Here is a 17,873-nt window from a genome sequence, read left to right as displayed (position 1 = left end):
TGTTCCAATTAAATCCAGGCTCCCTAACTTCCAGGCTGCGAACTGGTACCGGGATGTGGACCGCACTGGTATCCCAATCCTAACCATAACCCGGTACTGGACAGGAATCTGTACCAGTATTTGTTCAGGATGCCGTACTGATTCAGGAAGCGGTACAGGTTCCAGATGCAGTACCAGTTACAAACCAGGCCAGGGTTAGGTTCCCGAAGTTCGATCCCAGTCCGGTACAACGTCTGACAAAACGCCTACTTTAATTGGAGCAGCCAGCATGTCAAAAAAAGGACAAGTTAGGGACACCCAGAACATCAAAAAGTGACACGAAATGGGGTTTTTAACCATGCATTAGTATGTGATGATGTGGGACTGAAAATGTGTTGTTTGTCCGGGCAGGGGACAGGTACAAGGAGACCCAGACCTGGGCCACCTTGTGGCATCATAGTTAGTCAGTAGTATGAATGGGCTAACCTGAGGACCCACACTAGATTTAGCTCTAGTGCCGCCTGGGAAACAAGCACTGGTTTACCATATGCCAGTCCTGCATTCAGAAGAAAACTACTTCTATGCTTCTTAACAAAGACAGTATCCATCCTTCCTTCCATTCTTCAGCGGCCCATCAGAGCAAACCGAAGGGAAAGTTCCAACTGGGTCCAGGCACCGCTCCACTTCCACACCCGTTCCGTCTCCAGTGGCCTCATCCAGTCCAACCCCAGCACCTGTTCCTGCCCCAGCTGTCACGGCTTCTGCCCAGGCCCGCTCTCTGACGCCTGCGTCCACAGTGCCGGTGGCCCCGACCGCCTCTGCTCCGGCTCCTGCCACCAGCCCCTTCTCCCCCTCCCCCAACTGCCGTATACGAGAAGTCCACTGTGGCACTCAAGTGCGGTTGGTTGTCATTGCCATTCGGGACATCTCCAAGGGGGAGGAAATCACCGTTGACTACAGCCTGACTGAGTGGGGGGAGAATCTGGTGAGTTCACCACAAGGAAGTTCGAGGTTTTGGTGTCGCATTCTGGCCACAACCACACTCTGAAATTTCTTTGAATAAATGGTTTCACCAACCTTACAAGACATCTAGATCTTACACATTTTTTGCTCTATAAGTAAGCCTGTTTTTGTTTAACTCATTCATTTATTGATCAAACTTCTTTACCTACAATCAAATTATCATTTTCCATCCCATTCCATAACCGAATTTTATTCTGAGCGACAACGTTTACGTATGAAACCATCATTCACAAAGAGAATGCATCACTTTTCCCATCCAAGGTCTTCAGCTTGTTGATTTCTGCTTCTGAATCTATTTGTATGTTGACTCTCTGTGTCTCAGGTGACCTCCGATAGGGCGCCATATGCTTATAAGCTTCACTCACTGTCACTCATTCTACACTTAAGCTAAGCAAGGCATGGTGTTACCATGGTGATAACTGAGCTCCAGCTCTCCTTCTACCTATAGCGCTTTAGCAACAGTAACCATGGTTATTCCATGACATCTGTCTCGCCTTTAATGGATGCCATGAGATTGATTCAATTTATTAAGCAAAATAATGAAAGCAGCTTAAAAAAACTATTCACCTCAAGATGCTTAAATAATAAAAATAATTGAAGATATGACCTTTTTACGTCTTTTTACGTTAGCTGTTTTTAGTCTGTTTGATCCTTTCTATTCCTTTAATTTGAGTTCTGTGTTCTACAGGGTTTCCGGACCACTCTGTCTCCAGCGCCAAACGAGTGTATCTCTGACATCGAGAACAGCAATGGCGTCAAAAAGGTAAATGGGGAAAAAATGTACCATGTTCTTTTAGAAACAGAAAAAGCAAGTGGCTTTTTGGAACTCACAGGAGGCTCAGCTGTATTGAGCTCAGTGACCAGGAGGATTATAAATAACTTTTTTTTAATCAATAGTTGAGTGGACATACAATTTTCATGGCTGAACTATGGGGGTCAAAGATTTGTTTGGATATTCAAGTCATTTTTGTCAACTTGTAGTTAAAGTCCCACTCCAACTATATATTTTCTATTGTAAAATTATTCCCAGTGGTCTTTAAACTATGATTATGCAGTTTTGAGCAAAAAAACATTTTGTAAGACATATTTTCTGCACTGCAGCAGGAGCTCGGTAGAAACTTGCTTCTACGTTGATATCCCAGCATGCCATTGTTTACACTTAGTGTTTCTCACAACCCCAAGCTAACATACCAAAAAAGATTAATGGATCCATTTGTCTGCAAGTGGATGCATCAGAATTGTAGTGGAGCAAGGAGACTTGTGCTCACCCATGGCAGTTGCTGCTTCACAAGCCAGAGCTTTTTCATACCCTGGGTTTTCATGATCCAACACGATTTGCATAAAGATGAATCTTAAATTCTTTTAAGATCATGAGAAAAATGCTACAAGAACATGTTAAAAATCCTGTTTTTATTTGAGTGGGTCTTTAAGGAAAAAGCTGCTGCAGAAAACCACAGTCGTATTATAATTTTGTTTTTTCTCCAATTCCATTTCTTCATAGATTAAATGGTACCACTGGCGGAGTTTCTCCTTTAAACTTTTAAATACAACAAAATTAAATTCTCTTTTCTTAGCTTGTCGGTGTCGATGCTTTCACTGTGACATGTTTTTGGCTTTCTTTTAATAAACTGACAAGCAATTGATGTTTTTATTTAAAAAAAAAAAGTCAGAAACTTTTCTTTTAGATTATTTCTGAAACTAAAGATCAATCATTTTTTAAAAATGAATTGATTCAGAAAAAAAACATACAACATATAATACATTTATTAAAAAAGATAGCTTGTGACATAACTTAATATGTTGGAAAACTAAAAGGTAATGAAATAAAATTTTATTTATTTAAGGATTTTGATTGAATTTCTTTATAAAAACAATAAATACAAAATACACAAACAATTGAATACAAAAAAGAGACTGAAACAAAAAGGTGTTGGTTGTGGTGATCGGTAGATCGCAGGTTCGGTTCTTGCCCTGCTTTGCTGATGTGTTGAAGTATCCTTGGGCAGGACACTGATCCCCACATTTCTCCTGGTGGCTATACGGTAGGTTGGTGGGAATGTTAGGGAGTGGAGATGCCATCAGCGTGTGTGTCTGCATTGGCGAATGGGACTGGGACTGTAAAGTGCTACATAATTATACTCCATTTATTGTTTTTAATGATTTGTGCACAAACTTTACTAAAAAGTGTGAACTTAAGTGTCCAGCCATGAGAGTACAGTAGATGCGTTTCTCCTTTCAGGAAGATGAGCCAGTTCCTCTGACGGTCCAGCAGCGACAGCAGCAGCAGGACTATGTCACCCCCTCTTGGTCCCTTTCTCCATCCTCATCCCCCATCTCCCACTCTGATGCTAGCGAGTCAGACGCTGGAGATGAGGACCGCTGCAGCCCACGAGGACGCCCACTTCGCCGGCGAAAAAAGCGCCGTGGCACCCCTTCAAAGAAAAGGAAAACCCACGGGCCCGGGCGTCCCACACCACCCTCCTTCTCCAGCGCTCCTCAGTTCTCTCCTTCCTGCTCATCTTCCTCTTCTCCCACTAAATCTGCGTTCAAACCTCCGGCAGCTTTGAGTTCTGGAAGCTCCATAAATCCCGTCAGAGGAGCTGTTTCCACAGAGTCTGTGCAGCAAACATGTGAACACTGTGGACGCCACTTCCGCTCCCTGGGCCGCCACCTTGATAAACACCACTCCCACCAGCCCGAAGTGTGCTCCGCCCTGGTCGAACGCTACACACAAACACCCCGTCTTAATGCAGGAGACCCAGCAACGGCTCACACTCAGCAACACTCCAAATTTCCACACACTCGCAGCTCGGAGCCAGCACGTAATGGTGTCCAGGACCTGTCCATGTCCCCGCCCACCCTCAGTGCAGCCAACCAATCCCCCGCCTCCTCTGGAAGAGCCTCCATGCCTCCTGTGCTGACTCCACATCAAGGACAGAACGCCGTCGCTGTGTCCGTCTTAAAAAGGAGCCCGCCCCCTGCGGGGAGGACCCAGACAAAAAAAGGAGCAACCGCAAGACTGAGGAATGAAAGACGGGTAGACGGAGAGGAGGATGAACAAGAAATCGACGTTGTAGCCATAAGAGAGCTCAAAGAGGAAGATGATATGGAGCTGACACGTCCTCAGTCCTACAGCAGCAAGTCAACCAAGGTGGGAGAGCCACCAAAAGATGAGGAGGAGGAAGAGGACGGAGAAGAGAATGGATTAATGGAGGTGGAAGATGAAAGTGGAGCAGAGGAAAAGGAAAAAGGATTGCTGAGGTAACTTTTTTAAATTGTTACTTTAGCTTAGCACCTTGCTGAATAGCTCATATAAGGTGATTGACATAAAGTATTTTCTTGATTGCAAACAAATGTAGAAGTACTTTAAATCAGTGATCTTTAACCTTTTTCAGGCTATGGGCTGGTTTACTGGCAGATAATACTTTTATAGGCCAGCCTGTAAAGGGCTGAATGGGTGTCTGATTTTTTTTTTTTTTTTAGCTTCAAGTTTCTCTTATCTTCTGATAATAAAATGTATCTTCATCCTCTGTAAAATATCTGGAGCTGGTCTCTAGATTTCATGTAGGAACCATTAAAATGTGATTCAGATTTTCCCACTACTGTCAAAGTGGAAGAAAAAAAAAAATCAGACACCAACTTCAGCCATGTCCAACTTTTAAGGTGCAATGGATTTAAAAAAAGTTACTGAAACTGGTATGACCTGAATGTAATCATAAACGTGAATCCACCGTTTCAACAACTTTATTAGCAGCATCCTCGTAACGTAAGACAGCCGGTTGTTAAATATTATGCAATAATATTATTGTGTCTGTTAAATGCTGCTTTCTTTTATTTTGAAGTCAAAGAAAGACTTTCTTCTGTTTCCTCATCGGTTCCTTTCTGTGAAAAGAAATAAAGACTAAATAAAGACTAAAAAGACTAAATACTTTCGTCTTTTGTAAACTCTGCTAGTAGCTCAGTAGTTTTAATTTAGCTGTCGGTGCAGCTGTTTTAAGAAAGTAGCAAATAGATTTTTGTAACTCGACATGCATCAAGACTGAGTCAGATGTGGTGGAGAGAATCCAGTAGTTTTCCAAAATAAAACTTCCTTTAGAATCAGATTAAATATGAAATGGAAAATTTGTATTTTTTTGTTTTATTTCCTCCGCGATTTGGTACCAACTGTCCCGCAGACGACTGATCTATGGATGTGCTTCAATTATTGTCAAAAATAAGTTTTGCATTTGCAGCTACGGTCCAGATCTGAGTTGAACTGAGATAAACTCTTGATTAACTTGTTTTTGTTAATTGCAAACTACTTTAAATGAGTGATTCTGAATGACAACAACTGTTGCTTTAACAAGTGAAGAAGCGGTTGTGAAGAGTCCCACATTAAAAGTGATTCACTTTCTGTTTTAGTACATTTTTGAGCTTCTAAATTAATTAAAAAAAAAATGTCTATTAGCTGTTAAAATTCCCTCTAAGAAGGATTAATAACAAGCATTATTCTTCCTGGAACTAAAACTGAAGCCCAATGAGACATATATTTTCTTTGTAATATTGGGACATATGAATAAAACTGAATTGAAAACTAATTTACTAAAGGATTGTAAAATCTTTGTTTTTCCTCCTCCATCAGTTCAGGGCGACACCACATGCTGCCGCTGCTGTCGTCCCTGTCCTCTCTGGTTTTGTACCTGCGTCGCCTCCAGCACTCCGCCTTCCTGTCCCTGACCCGCCAGCTTCAGTCTGCAGAGGCCTGGCGCCTCCTCTGTCACTCCAGCCTCGCTCTCCTCATCCTGTACAACCGACGACGCGAGTGCGAGGTCTCCAAACTGACCATCACAGAATACTGTGCTCGTGTCACGCCCCACAGCCACGCCCCCGTCTCATCCGGTGCTTCTTCTGCTCTCACGCCGCTGGAGGCTTCCCTCTCACCTTTTGAGCGGCTGGTGCTGCCTCACCTACCCAGAGTTGGGGTTCAAGGTAAACGCGGTCGCATCCAGCCTCTCATCCTCCCCCCTCACTGTGAGCCCTGCCTGGAGCTGCTCCTGCAGACGCGGCACGGCGTTGGGGTTGACCCCGCAAACCCGTACATTTTCGCCAGACCCTACCATTCACCGGCCACGCCGCTGCGTGGAACCGACCTTCTCCGCAGTCTCGCTCGTTCCAGCGGCACCCGCAACCCCCGCGCCCTGACCCAGACCAGGGTCCGCCGCCAGGTCGCGATCTTAACTCAGCTGCTGCTGCTAGGAGAAGGAGAGGAGCCCGGGCAGATGGTAAGCAGCACCGCAGAGAGGCTGGAACACTTCCTGGAAAGAGAATACCATGTGACACAGAACTGTGCTGGGATTGGTCAAGACCCGGGGTTAATGGGAAGGGTGGGAAGAGTTGTGCTGTGTGGAGAACGGGACGGAGTTCTGTTCAGAGGAATGAGCCTGACTGACATTTGTCTGGAGCTGGACGGTAAGACAAATAGATGATGAAATAAGTTGTTTTTGTCTTGTGGATTCAATCTGTTGAAGTTCTAACTTCTCCTCTGCTTTCCTTCGCAGTGATGTCAGGAAACTCTGCAGACTCCTTCTCGGAGGGAGAGTCTGAAGGGGAGCACAGAAAGGAGAAGCTGGAGATGCCCTCCGCTGTTCCCGCTCTGAACTCGCCATCGGCACTGCTGTACGTCAGGAAGAGCAAGAACAACGGCCGGGTGGGACGGCCCAAGAAGCTCAAGAGCATTCAGCCTCCTGCTCCTCCCCTTCCATCTCAACTTCTTCCTCCACTTTCTCCTGGAAACCGCAGAAGAGGCACAGGTCAGTTCCCGTTCATCCATTTGATTCCATTAATAAAACTGTATAGAGAATTAAAATTTAAATCAAACGAATATATTTGGAGTCCAGAGGGGTGGAAAAGTAAAGTTAGGTTTGCTTGAAGCCTCACAATCTGGTTAATCTTTATGGCATTAAATATTTAAGATGTCTGATTGTGTGTAGAGCAGAATGTGAAGCACAACGTGCTCTGATTTATGATCATTTCAGCGGGGGAGTTCGGCTGCAGTCATTTCCAGCTGCTGATTTCACATTAAAAGGAAGAATCTTATAACAACTCTTTTTTTCCCCAAAAGACAAAGTCGGCAAAACATTTCACCCTGGCTGTTGTTGGTCAGGTGACGGTCCACATTAAAAAAAGATTGTTAAAAATTCTGTTTGTGAAAATGAAAGAAGAGCTCTTTATTCATCCTGAACTCTAATTTTTTAAGTGTGAACAGTATTAAAATTGGCAGTCTCAGGAGCGCGTTGTCGTCAAATTCAACGTGTAAATTTGTATTTTGAAATTCGCCTGTTTTAATGCACGTCAAATTCACTGCTATTCCAAAAATGTGTTTATACTTGATGCTTCTGATGCGTGTGGGAGGAGCTACTGCCAAAAGTTTTTTGCTTTATTTTTACATGAAAGAAAGACACAAATTATTTTAAATCTTAGCACCCCGTGACTTATCCAATTGACATCATGAAAGCCAAAGTGCTTCCAAATGGTCACTTTAAGCCACACGTGTCAAGGCCCTCCAAATCATGTTTTTTTTTATAGTTATTAATGGCCTGATTTTATCTTGTGCTTATGTCTAACTTGTACAATTTTGACAAAATATATTTTTATGGGTAGTAAAATATTGAAAGTTAATTAAGATTCAAGTTGATTTATTCTGGAATAATATCCCTGCCTTTTTATTATTCATAGTTATGTTAAAAAGTTATGTTTTTACAGTTTTGAACATTTACTTTAAGGGTGTTCAATAAATGGTCATCCTGTTCGGCCTGCGACCTAAAATGTGTTTTGGATTTTGCCCCCCTATGCGATTGAGTTTGACACTCCTGCTTTGATGACGAGAAATGGAAGGTCGGCCATGTTTGTGCGCTCTTCAAAAATGTCAGTTTAGTTCGAGTTTAGCTCCGCTTGTTACTTTTTCTTTACATCATATGAATTTTTTGGATTATTTAAAATTAATAAAACGATTCAGAATTGATTATGGATCACAATTGCTGCATCTAAAATATTTTTCTTTCTTAGACCACTAATTCCAAAACATAATTAAATGCTTTTTTAAGCATCTTTTATAACACTTTGACTACAGCAGACCTTAAACTGGTCTTTCTGTTTCATATTTCAGTTCTATGATTTTCTGAAAAATTATCTGAAGGAAAATGGATTTAATGGATAATTTAATCAGAGAAAAGTTAACCGATAAATATACTATTTTACTGTTTATCCTTTCAACACCTGAGATGTTGCCGGTGACACAGAAATATCACGTTCTTTGACCGTCCGTAGATCTCTTTTCTGCACTATTCAATCAACTGATCCACGTTGATTGTGTAAAGCACTCCCCTTCTGAGCTGCTTTTCTCTGCCTCACAATCCGCTGGAATTACATCAATTGCGTAAACGGTTGAAGAGTTGCAGTGACTCAAAGAATACCGGCAAAGCTCTGGTGTTGAAGGGTTAGGTTTGAGATTGTGTGTTAAATGTTCCTGTTTCTCAGCTGTGATGAGTGGAGATCACTCACCCGCGGTGTGGTTTCCTCCTCTGTGTTGCTGCAGGGAAGCGGGGTGTTCTGAAGCGCCCGTGGTCCGAGGCAGAGCGAGCAGCAGTGGAGGAGCACCTGACTCAGAACATCAATGAACTCCGAGTCCCCGCCAAGGCCGACTGCGAGCGCTGCCTGCAGAAGTGCCCCCTGCTGGTCAACAACCACCGCGACTGGCGCGCCATCAAGTTCTACTGCCACAACCGCATCCAGCTGCTGAAGAAGAACCTACGGCGGGAGAGTCAGCCACAGCCGCAGCCCCTCACCGTCTGCTGAGGGAGAATCTCAAAACAGAAAAAAAAATCACTCCCCACTCAGATGTTTTGACTTTCATCTGACACCGAATTACATTTATTTTTAAGCCTTAAAAAAAAAAGGTCTGTGCTTTACTTTAAGGTCTTTATGGTGACAGCAGGAACATTTCCATGTATGGAGAGATTCCTGTTATGTTGCTGATCTGATCCTGGATGTGAGATGCACCACAAAGGACTTACAAGTCTGAAACTCTGGCAGCCCACAGTCTTGTATATGATTTTTTTTTTTTAATCCTTCTAAAATGAGAGACACTATTCTAATAATCGGGTGGCAGCTGATCCTAAAGGTGTTGTTTTGAGTGTTGTGAAGTAGCATTTGTGTTTATGCATTAGAAGAAAAAAAAGGCTGATTTTGGTCACACTTTATTTCACTTCGACTTTTCTCCGAGACTCTGGTAACGAGTCCTCCCCTCAGATAAGCTAGCTCTCTTCCTTCAGCGATGACTCTGTTTTCACGACACTTTGACCTTTTGTGTGAGTTGATGAATGAGCTTTTACTTTGTTTCTTTTTGGATGAAATGCTTTAGATTGAGCTAAAAATCACTAAACATTTATATTTCTGAAGCTGTTCTCTTGTTTGCTTTCCAGTGCTGTCAGATATGTGTTGTTGTCCTTTTGTGTGCGTGTGTTACTGCCTGTTGCACAGCTGTTCGAAGCATTAGGAAGTTGCTAAAGGCCAATAAACTGGATATCACTTTATGTGCGGAGAGGAACATTTCCGCTGATTGTCTAAAAGGTGCAGGATTTGTCAGAGAAGAGATTGTTCTGGGATGCCTCTTTAGTTGTGTTTTTTTGTGTTAATGTTTAAAACAAATACAATTCCTCTTGTCTTTTTCCAAACCCGATCATGCTACACAAGTTCCACCAGACGTCTGTTTTGGGGTTTCAAGTGACGGACTCAAACTTTCACATCACCTCAAAGCAGATACTTGAATTTTTATTTTTTATTTTATTTGATTAAATGCATCTTCTCTCTTGCTTAGTAGCCTTGTCAGGTCCATTGTACATAACAAATATATTCTTAGAAGGCTAACTGGTTTATTTTGGTAGGTATTATGTAGCTTTCTCAGTTCTGAGTCATTGCTATTTGTACAGAGGACTGTTTTGTAAATACTCATAAGAAAAAAAAATAACATTGTGACATGCCTTGGTTATTGTGATTTTTTTTTTCTTTTTTTTATAAATATAAATCCTAAAAGTTCTATAAATTATTTGGTGTGTTGCTTCTTTTTTGCTCAACTGTTTTTGTAATCCAACATTATGGGTATTTTATGTATTCTTTAGAACTTGATTAATTTAAAATATTTACAAGTTAATGTGACACATGAGCAGAACCCACTACCATGTTTTCCCTCTGTCTGCAGTTACAGTTAGCAACACTAGATGGCAGTGCTGCACCACTACAATGAAGTCATTTCTTTGAGAAGATTTGAAAGTTAAATTAGGGAGTCTTCATCCCTACAAAATACATGTTATTTATAAGTTGTATTATTTTTAAATCACAAAGTAGATAATTTAATTGGAAAACAACATAACATAACAAAATACAATTAAAGAAGTGCCACCCAAACATCTATTAAAAACGTCTTCATTTGCTTTGCTAGAGTTGACTGAAAAAGTCAAGTTTTGAAATAAAACATTTGGTTTGTTTGTCGCAAAGCAAAGTGCGAACCATTACATTTTTAGGAGTCAAACACAGTCAGATATGACTCGATTTGCACTTTCTGCCAGAAACTAAACCCAGCAGTTGAACAGAAACTGCTCATTACCACAGTCAGGCTGCAGAGCTGTGAAGATTTGGTCTCAATTCCAAACCGTCAGGCCACAAGAGGCCAGCAGTAATCTTCTCGATGCTGATCACAGCTCTGTGAATGGAGATTGTTTTAATCTGACCTGTCAGAGTGTGAATCCCAAACTGAATGTTGGTGTTCAACAAACTCTTCAAATCACAGGTTTTACCCACTGTCATTATCAAACCTCTGCAGGAGTTAAAGATGAGCCGTGTCAGGTTTGTTTCATTAGAGTAACTCAGAAAACATGCAGGATGATGATCCATGAAGGGCAGTCTGAGAAACACCAGGCTCTGAGTAAAACAGAAGTTCCTTATCCTCCATGAGATGTAAAAAAAATGACATCTTGAAATCTAAACATCGGATTTATTTTATATGGAAGGAAAAAAAAGGGCAAAAAAAAATCTGGAAAGAGGAGAAAAAGGACAGAAAGAGAAGCAGCTGAAATCCTAAAGAAACTTTATTACATAATTGAATTAGTTTATTGTTATTAAAGTAATATAAATTTTGTTTTGCACAATAGTTGCCAATACTAGTTTCATTTATCGTCACTTATTTCTAAAAAGTTATGCAAATCCATGAAAAAGATGCCCCCCCCCTCAAAAAACAGCAAGCAGAGTACAGTTAAAACAAGAGTAAAAACTGTCATTTATAAAATAATGTTTTCATATTTCCTGTATCAGTCTGCTTTTGCTTTCTTCATTTTTTTTTATTTACAAAAACCTTTGTCATGCATTTATTTAAAAAGACACAACCGATGAAATCATCTGCTGATTTTGGCAGCGTGAAGTTTGTCTTTGAGTCATTTTTGCTTCATATCTTGCATCTCACCCGGTGATAGTGAAAATATTAAAGGGAGGTTTAAAACTCCTGTTCATCGTCTGAAATGTCCCATTCCAAGAATTCAACTGAAAGAATCATTATTTTACAACTAAAACATTTACTTAGGAGTTTGCTCTTCGAGAGCCACTTTTAAAGAGAAAACCTCTTCAAAAAAGCCTTGGAGTTTGAATGCAATTGTCAGAATTTTTATACTTGTTGATTTTTTTGCAACCAACATTGCTCTAAACTTTTAAATATTTGATTAGATCTGATTTATTTGTTTATTTCTAGCATTCATTGGAGTCAATACAACAAAAAACATCTCACAGACATATTGTACAAAAAAATCATTTCAGAAATAAAAAAAAGCATTGATAAAATACAAAGGAAATGAATGTAAATGTAAGAAAATAAAGGTGTAATTACTCATAAATATAAATAGTGACTTTGGTACCAAATAGGTCACATCAGATTAATTAAGTATAGTGAATATTAAGTAAAATATGTAAATAAAGCAAAGAAAAAAGTAGTTATTTTAACGTTATATATCTGACAATCTGTGATCAAATTCTTGTGGAATCTAAAATGAGATGAAAACTTTTAACTTGATCTATGAAGATTTCCTCAAAAAGTAACAGAGAAGTTTAAATTGACCAGAACAGCTTGAACTTCAATAAAATGTGAGAAAATTCCAAAACATTTCACCATTTTTTTGTTGATGCACTTTTATTTCTAGGTAAGTTTAGTTGGATTTCCATTTCAGTGGAAAAAAAATCAAACATTTCAAATTTGATAGCAATTCAAAAGCTTCCAAATAAGAAATAAAACCAGAATAATAAAAGAAACTGATTATATTTATTCAGCAACAATTTGTTTTGCCTTCTTTATAATAATAGTAACTATTACTTTTGTGCTGTTTTTTTCTGCCATGACCTCATCTTTCCTATATTTATAGAAGTTGTTTGTTTTCCTTATTTTATAAAACATGCCAAGTAAAATAAAATATTAGAAAATAAAAAAATAAGAATTAAAAAATGTATTAATCAATATAAAACTAACAGAGTCTAATCAATCCTCTACATAAATACAAACTTAGTGATCACCAACAGTAATTCATGCAAAACTTTACAAAGAGAAAGACTTGAGTCTTGTTCAAATTATTTAACAAATACATTTTGATTTTAATTTTTCATAGAAAGATCTGGATCTGAGTCAGATTTCCATGGAGTAAAGCCAGTTTTCATATTTGACTTTTTCTTCATCGGCTCCTCGTGATTAATCACTTCCTTAATTTAACACATTCATGAGCTTTGATTAAGGTTAATGCAAGTCAAGCTGCCAAACACACTAATTATGATATCCTGGATTATTCTACAGCATGTTTTAGAGATTATTGAAACTAAAGTGTCTGAAAAGGGGAGCTTAGAGCGTTAGCAGTGTCAGCCTTTCCACAGAAGTGCTCTTTTAAAAGTTTCAGTTATTGTTATAACTTTTACTGTTTTCTTTTTATAAACTCAGACACATCTGTGAATAAAATGCCAAACCAACTTTATCTATGCAGTTGATGGCAAGAAAAAAAAAACAGAAAAAATATCTTTAAATGGAGTCCAAGAACAGATCCCTGAGGAACACCATGTGTGTTTCATTAAGCATACTGCTAACATCAGTAGTAAGTACCCTTAATTTAAAACAGCCAATAAAACAATTTTGGTAAACCCCAGCTTGTACTCTGGGAGTTCTTGTTTAGGCAGTCCGCCCCCACTTCCCATCATCCATCTGTTTACAACCCCACCTAACATTGGCGATGCAACAAAAATGGTGAGCAATATTGGAGAAAATGAAGACATACACGGATCTAGTCATCTACAAGTGGATGCATCAGAATGGAGTTTGTGGGTTACTGTAGCAACTTGAACGTCACACTTAAGCTTTTCAAATGCTGCTTCTAAATCACAATGATTTGAATGAAGAGATACTCAGAAATTAATAAACTAATGCCACAGTCACACTGACTTGGGTTCACAGAAACGAGGATGTCATGTGACACAATCCGGACCTCTGAAGCTGCAAGGGCACTGGAAGCATAACATTATTAGTGAACTGATCTCAGCTGAAACAAATGTGCCACAAGTGTAATAAGATCTTACTAATGATCAATTAGAAAAAGCTCAGAAGGAACTGTGGGGAGTCCAGATGGCGGGGAGGCGGGTTCGGTCCCTGTTACCTTGTTGACTGACCTGGAACTTGGTGACTTGAGTAGAGCTAATTAATGAATGGAGCAGCAGTTAGTTTCAAAACAGTGCAAGCTTAGTGTCCATGGTGACACGATGTAGGAAGAATTATTCACAGTGACAAAGATAAAGGAGAGGACGTTTAGGAGTTACAGTAATAAATTGAATCTTATTTCTCGTGATGCATTGGCGTGACCCTTCACACAGGAGCGGACAGGCAGCAGTGATGCTATTTTAAAGAAAATTCTTCATTTTTGCAGTAAGATGTCTCATGTTCTCCATAAGTCCCATAGATTTACATCACGTGTTTAGGTCTCAACGTGACATGAAGAGGCTGAACAATCTCAGCAAACTTCAATACAATTAAAAGAGGAATTGTGACCGTTCTGGAAAATGTCTGAATATGAATCAATATTTTCTTATGTCAAATCATAAATCACTTAAAAATGGGAACTTATAGGTGGAAATGTTTTAGTATTTTGGCAATGATCCACTGCCACACATTGTGCTGTGTACATGGGGCATTAACACCTGCACTGAGAGCCATGGGAGACGCATTTAAGCCATTTTTTTTTCAAGCTATCATAAATAAAGGAGTACGTGGAGGTAAAATGTGGAATAAGGTATGTCAACATATATAATGAGGCATTAATAAGTAGTTTGTGGTCAATATTTTTGGAAAAGTTTTCCCATTGTTTTAATGTGTTAAATTATCCACATAATTTAACTCATTCTTAGCACTCTGAACCTCATGTTCTTTTTAATACTTGAGCCTGGAGAACTGATGGGGTTAAATTTGGTAGCTGTTTTTCATATCTTATCTTTCCTCTTCTTTTTTTTTCATTTTTTCCTCCTTTTTAATGATTATTTTATTTTTTTTTTTCATATTTTTGGACCCTATAATTTTAAGTGCTACCTAAAATGAACAAAATTGTTTCTTGGGTTCTGCAAAGTTTAAATCTTCAACACTATTTGTAAAAAAAAAAAAAAAAAAAACACAAAAAAAACAACCAACAATTCTTTAGCATACTTAGAATAAAGGTTCTGTTTCAAAAAAAGGGTTAAAGTAGGTTTTTGTGTGTTTGAGCAATAGAAAGGTTTTCGTAAATTTTTATTTCTCTTGTACCGGTGATGAGGCGGTGGCCCACTTGAGGCGTCTTGTTCACTATTTCACCTAAGCTGTTGTAGATTTGACATGAAAGGACTGAGTCACTTCTCTGTGAATCAGAGTCTGGAGGAGGGGGCTGTGTGGGCAAACAGGGATGTCTGCTATAAAACTTACATGGAATAGACATGCATTTCATCAGAAATGGCAGGAAATTCAATCAGATCCGTACCAATCTTAATGATTTCATACAGTGTAGAAATGGAACATATAACAGAAGCTGGTCTCAGCTCAAAGACTCCCATTAACCTTTCAGGTTGATGTCTTTTATTGGAGTCAGGTTACTCTGACCTTTTCCGGTTTTTTCTCATTCTGGAGATCTTGAAAAAGTTTCTTCTTCTTTTCATCAAGTGGTGCTGAGGCGAGCACGGGGTTGTGGTCAGTGAAGCATCTCCCACACAGACCCGATCCCCCGGCGGTTCACTAATATGCTGCCTCATTTAAAAGAATAGATGCAGCAGCATTCAGCAGGGAACCAGCAAACTGACTCGTCCTTTGCTCCTTCAATGTTTGTACTTCAGACTTTTTACTCATTTTAAGAAATGATGTGAAAAAAAATTAAGCAATGATCAGAAACTATATAAAGAGTATTGAAAAAATAGTCTGTATCCCTTAAAGAAAAGCTAAATACTTTCTAACTAAATTATAGTTTTATTATTCCAAAACTTTTATCTTTTGCAAGATAATGAAGAAAAAAGAGACAGGTAAACCAGCTTAATAAATACTCTATATAGGATTCACAAATATCAAAGCTTTCAGACACTGGATGTTATTCCAATTAGTGAAAGTAAAAAACAAAAAAAGTTGAAAAAAAAACAAAGTAAAAACAATTGATAGTCCTGCGAAAAATAAAAAAACAAAGACGGGACATTACATCACCAATTAAAGTTTCTTATTGATCCAAACTCTTCAAAGTCATTCTCAAATAATGATTTCTGTCTTAGATTTTATATTCCCTTTGAAAATGTAATGACCTTAGTAAATGCTTTTATCCAAAGCTACTTACAACTCACGTACACCGAGGAAAAAACAATTCAAAGTTGTGAGAAAAGTGTTTCAGCCACAAGAGTTGTTAAAACTATTTTTTGTGTTTTTTGAGGCAATGGAGGAGGCCAGTCTTTCGTCCCCAAAATGAAATATATAGTTAAAAAATGTTTATAAAAATATGATTGAGATGAAACACATCATTATTATTATATACTGCTGCTTTTGATCTATTGTGTACTTTTCTTTGGTTTTAACTTTATTATCTATGTTTTTATTGGGACCCAGTGCTTCCCTATTTGACACTCAGCATTAAGGGGTTGGATTAGGAGGTTAAGCCACCAAATGGTTCCAGCTGTGTCTGCAGCTCACCGCTCCACGAGGGGATGGGTCAAAAGCAGAGAAGAGATTTCACACGCCTCGAAATGTGACATTGAACTTTAACTTTAGACTGCTGCCTCCATGACCCGATCACTGATGAGCTGAAAAAGATGAATGGACGGATGAAGATGTGCATGAATTAAGTCTACGGTGTTTGTCTGTTAGGCTCTGGACTGATTACATCTTGCACGCTTGGGATGAACTCAGACCAGAGTTAATATAATAACCTCACCTAGACGCTGATGGTGGTGAAGGACTAGACGATGGAAAAGCATCCACCAAGGTGGAGGAGGGCCAGCGAACCATCTAGAATGTAGAATTTAAGGGCAAAAATATGATAATCCATTGGTCTGAAGTGATAATGCCATGTAGAGAATTGTAGCAACCCAGTATACGCAGTAGGGAGGCAGATCTTCCTTACTGAAATTGAGCCAACGCTTCACAGTGGTGTTTTTCACTGCATTAATTAGGTGCCGTCATCCATCCGTCCCTCCCGTTGGGTTCTTGGGGCTGCTGGAGCCAATCCACTTACTGTTGGGCGAAAGCGGGATTCATTCTGAGCACATGCACACCTTAGTCCCTAAATCACCAATAAGGTATGTTTTTGTGGGAGGAAGCTGGAGAGCCCAGAGAAAACCCATGCATGCATGCATGAGGAGAACATGTAAATTCCACACAGAGAGGTCCCAGCTGGGGTTTGAACCGTGGCCTTTTCACTATGAGGTGACAGCACTAACCACTGCACAGCCCTAAATAGGAAAATACTGCAGTGTTGTGCTTAGAAAACACGATGAAATCTGTAAAGAGAAATGTTAGCTATAAATTCATTATTCAAACCACTCTCTTTACTCCTATGATGTGTTAATGTGGCCGTTAATAAAATCCACGACTGAAGATTATCGAGTTTGGATGGACGATGGTGTAAGTGTAATCATTTTTATTATTTAATGCTGCACTTTCCTCTCCTGTTCACGAGCATGTGTGTGGCATTCTTTATTCATTTAGCACTGAAATTCAAACTTTGAAGCAAAATAATGGATTCTATGCTAAACTCACCAGCTCTGGTCGACCTTTTCGCGTTGAGCAGATAAAAGCTTGATTTTATAATTTCTTTGACGGATTAATGTTACATGGGGAATACAAAAGGGAACAAATTTGCATCACATTTTTCCTGGTGGTGATTTGAATTTAATCAGCTGTGGTTCTGATCCGAGGTTTGTGAGAGTTTTTTTTCTTTCTCCAGGATGCTCACATACTAATCTAATTATCATTTCAATTAGCCTGAAAGTGCTAAAAAAAACAACTTCATTATCGGGTTGCAGGGAGGTTGACCTTTCTTTGGTCTGGCAAATCAAAGGCGAAGCAGAACGGACTGAGCTCTATTTATTCAGAAGTTTAGGATCTCTTTCTTCGCCTGCTCTAATGTCTGATGCTCCCTTGGATTACGTACACACTTTTAACCTTTTAGTACACTTATGTAGCACTGTGTTAAAAACACGTTGAACTTTTAAATGAAAAAAAATGCTAATTTTGACAGTGGGAGCTTTTATTTAATTGCTTAATTTAAGGCAAAATCAATGTGTGGTTTAAGTCTAAGAATCCTTGACCTGCATAAGTTAATTATATC

At 39.3% G+C, this 17,873-nt stretch overlaps 1 protein-coding gene across 1 annotated transcript in view; it reads left to right on the top strand.

Annotated features, from left to right (window-relative positions):
• Positions 1 to 9,855, top strand: part of si:dkey-117m1.4 (serine/arginine repetitive matrix protein 1) — an 18,621-nt gene extending 8,766 nt beyond the window's left edge. The window contains exons 4-9 of the mRNA XM_024290086.2: positions 607 to 964; positions 1,691 to 1,765; positions 3,242 to 4,263; positions 5,624 to 6,450; positions 6,540 to 6,791; positions 8,576 to 9,855. Coding sequence (XP_024145854.1) covers positions 607 to 964; positions 1,691 to 1,765; positions 3,242 to 4,263; positions 5,624 to 6,450; positions 6,540 to 6,791; positions 8,576 to 8,835 — 2,794 coding nt within the window. The 3' untranslated portion in view covers positions 8,836 to 9,855. The remainder of the gene's footprint in view (positions 1 to 606; positions 965 to 1,690; positions 1,766 to 3,241; positions 4,264 to 5,623; positions 6,451 to 6,539; positions 6,792 to 8,575) is intronic.
• Positions 9,856 to 17,873: the final 8,018 nt, after the last annotated feature.

The sequence above is a fragment of the Oryzias melastigma genome, linkage group LG1 (genome assembly GCF_002922805.2).
Source record: "Oryzias melastigma strain HK-1 linkage group LG1, ASM292280v2, whole genome shotgun sequence".
Classification (NCBI taxonomy): domain Eukaryota; kingdom Metazoa; phylum Chordata; class Actinopteri; order Beloniformes; family Adrianichthyidae; genus Oryzias; species Oryzias melastigma.
The sequence above is the reverse complement of the archived record's forward strand: the minus strand, read 5'-3'. Positions and strand labels throughout refer to the sequence as shown.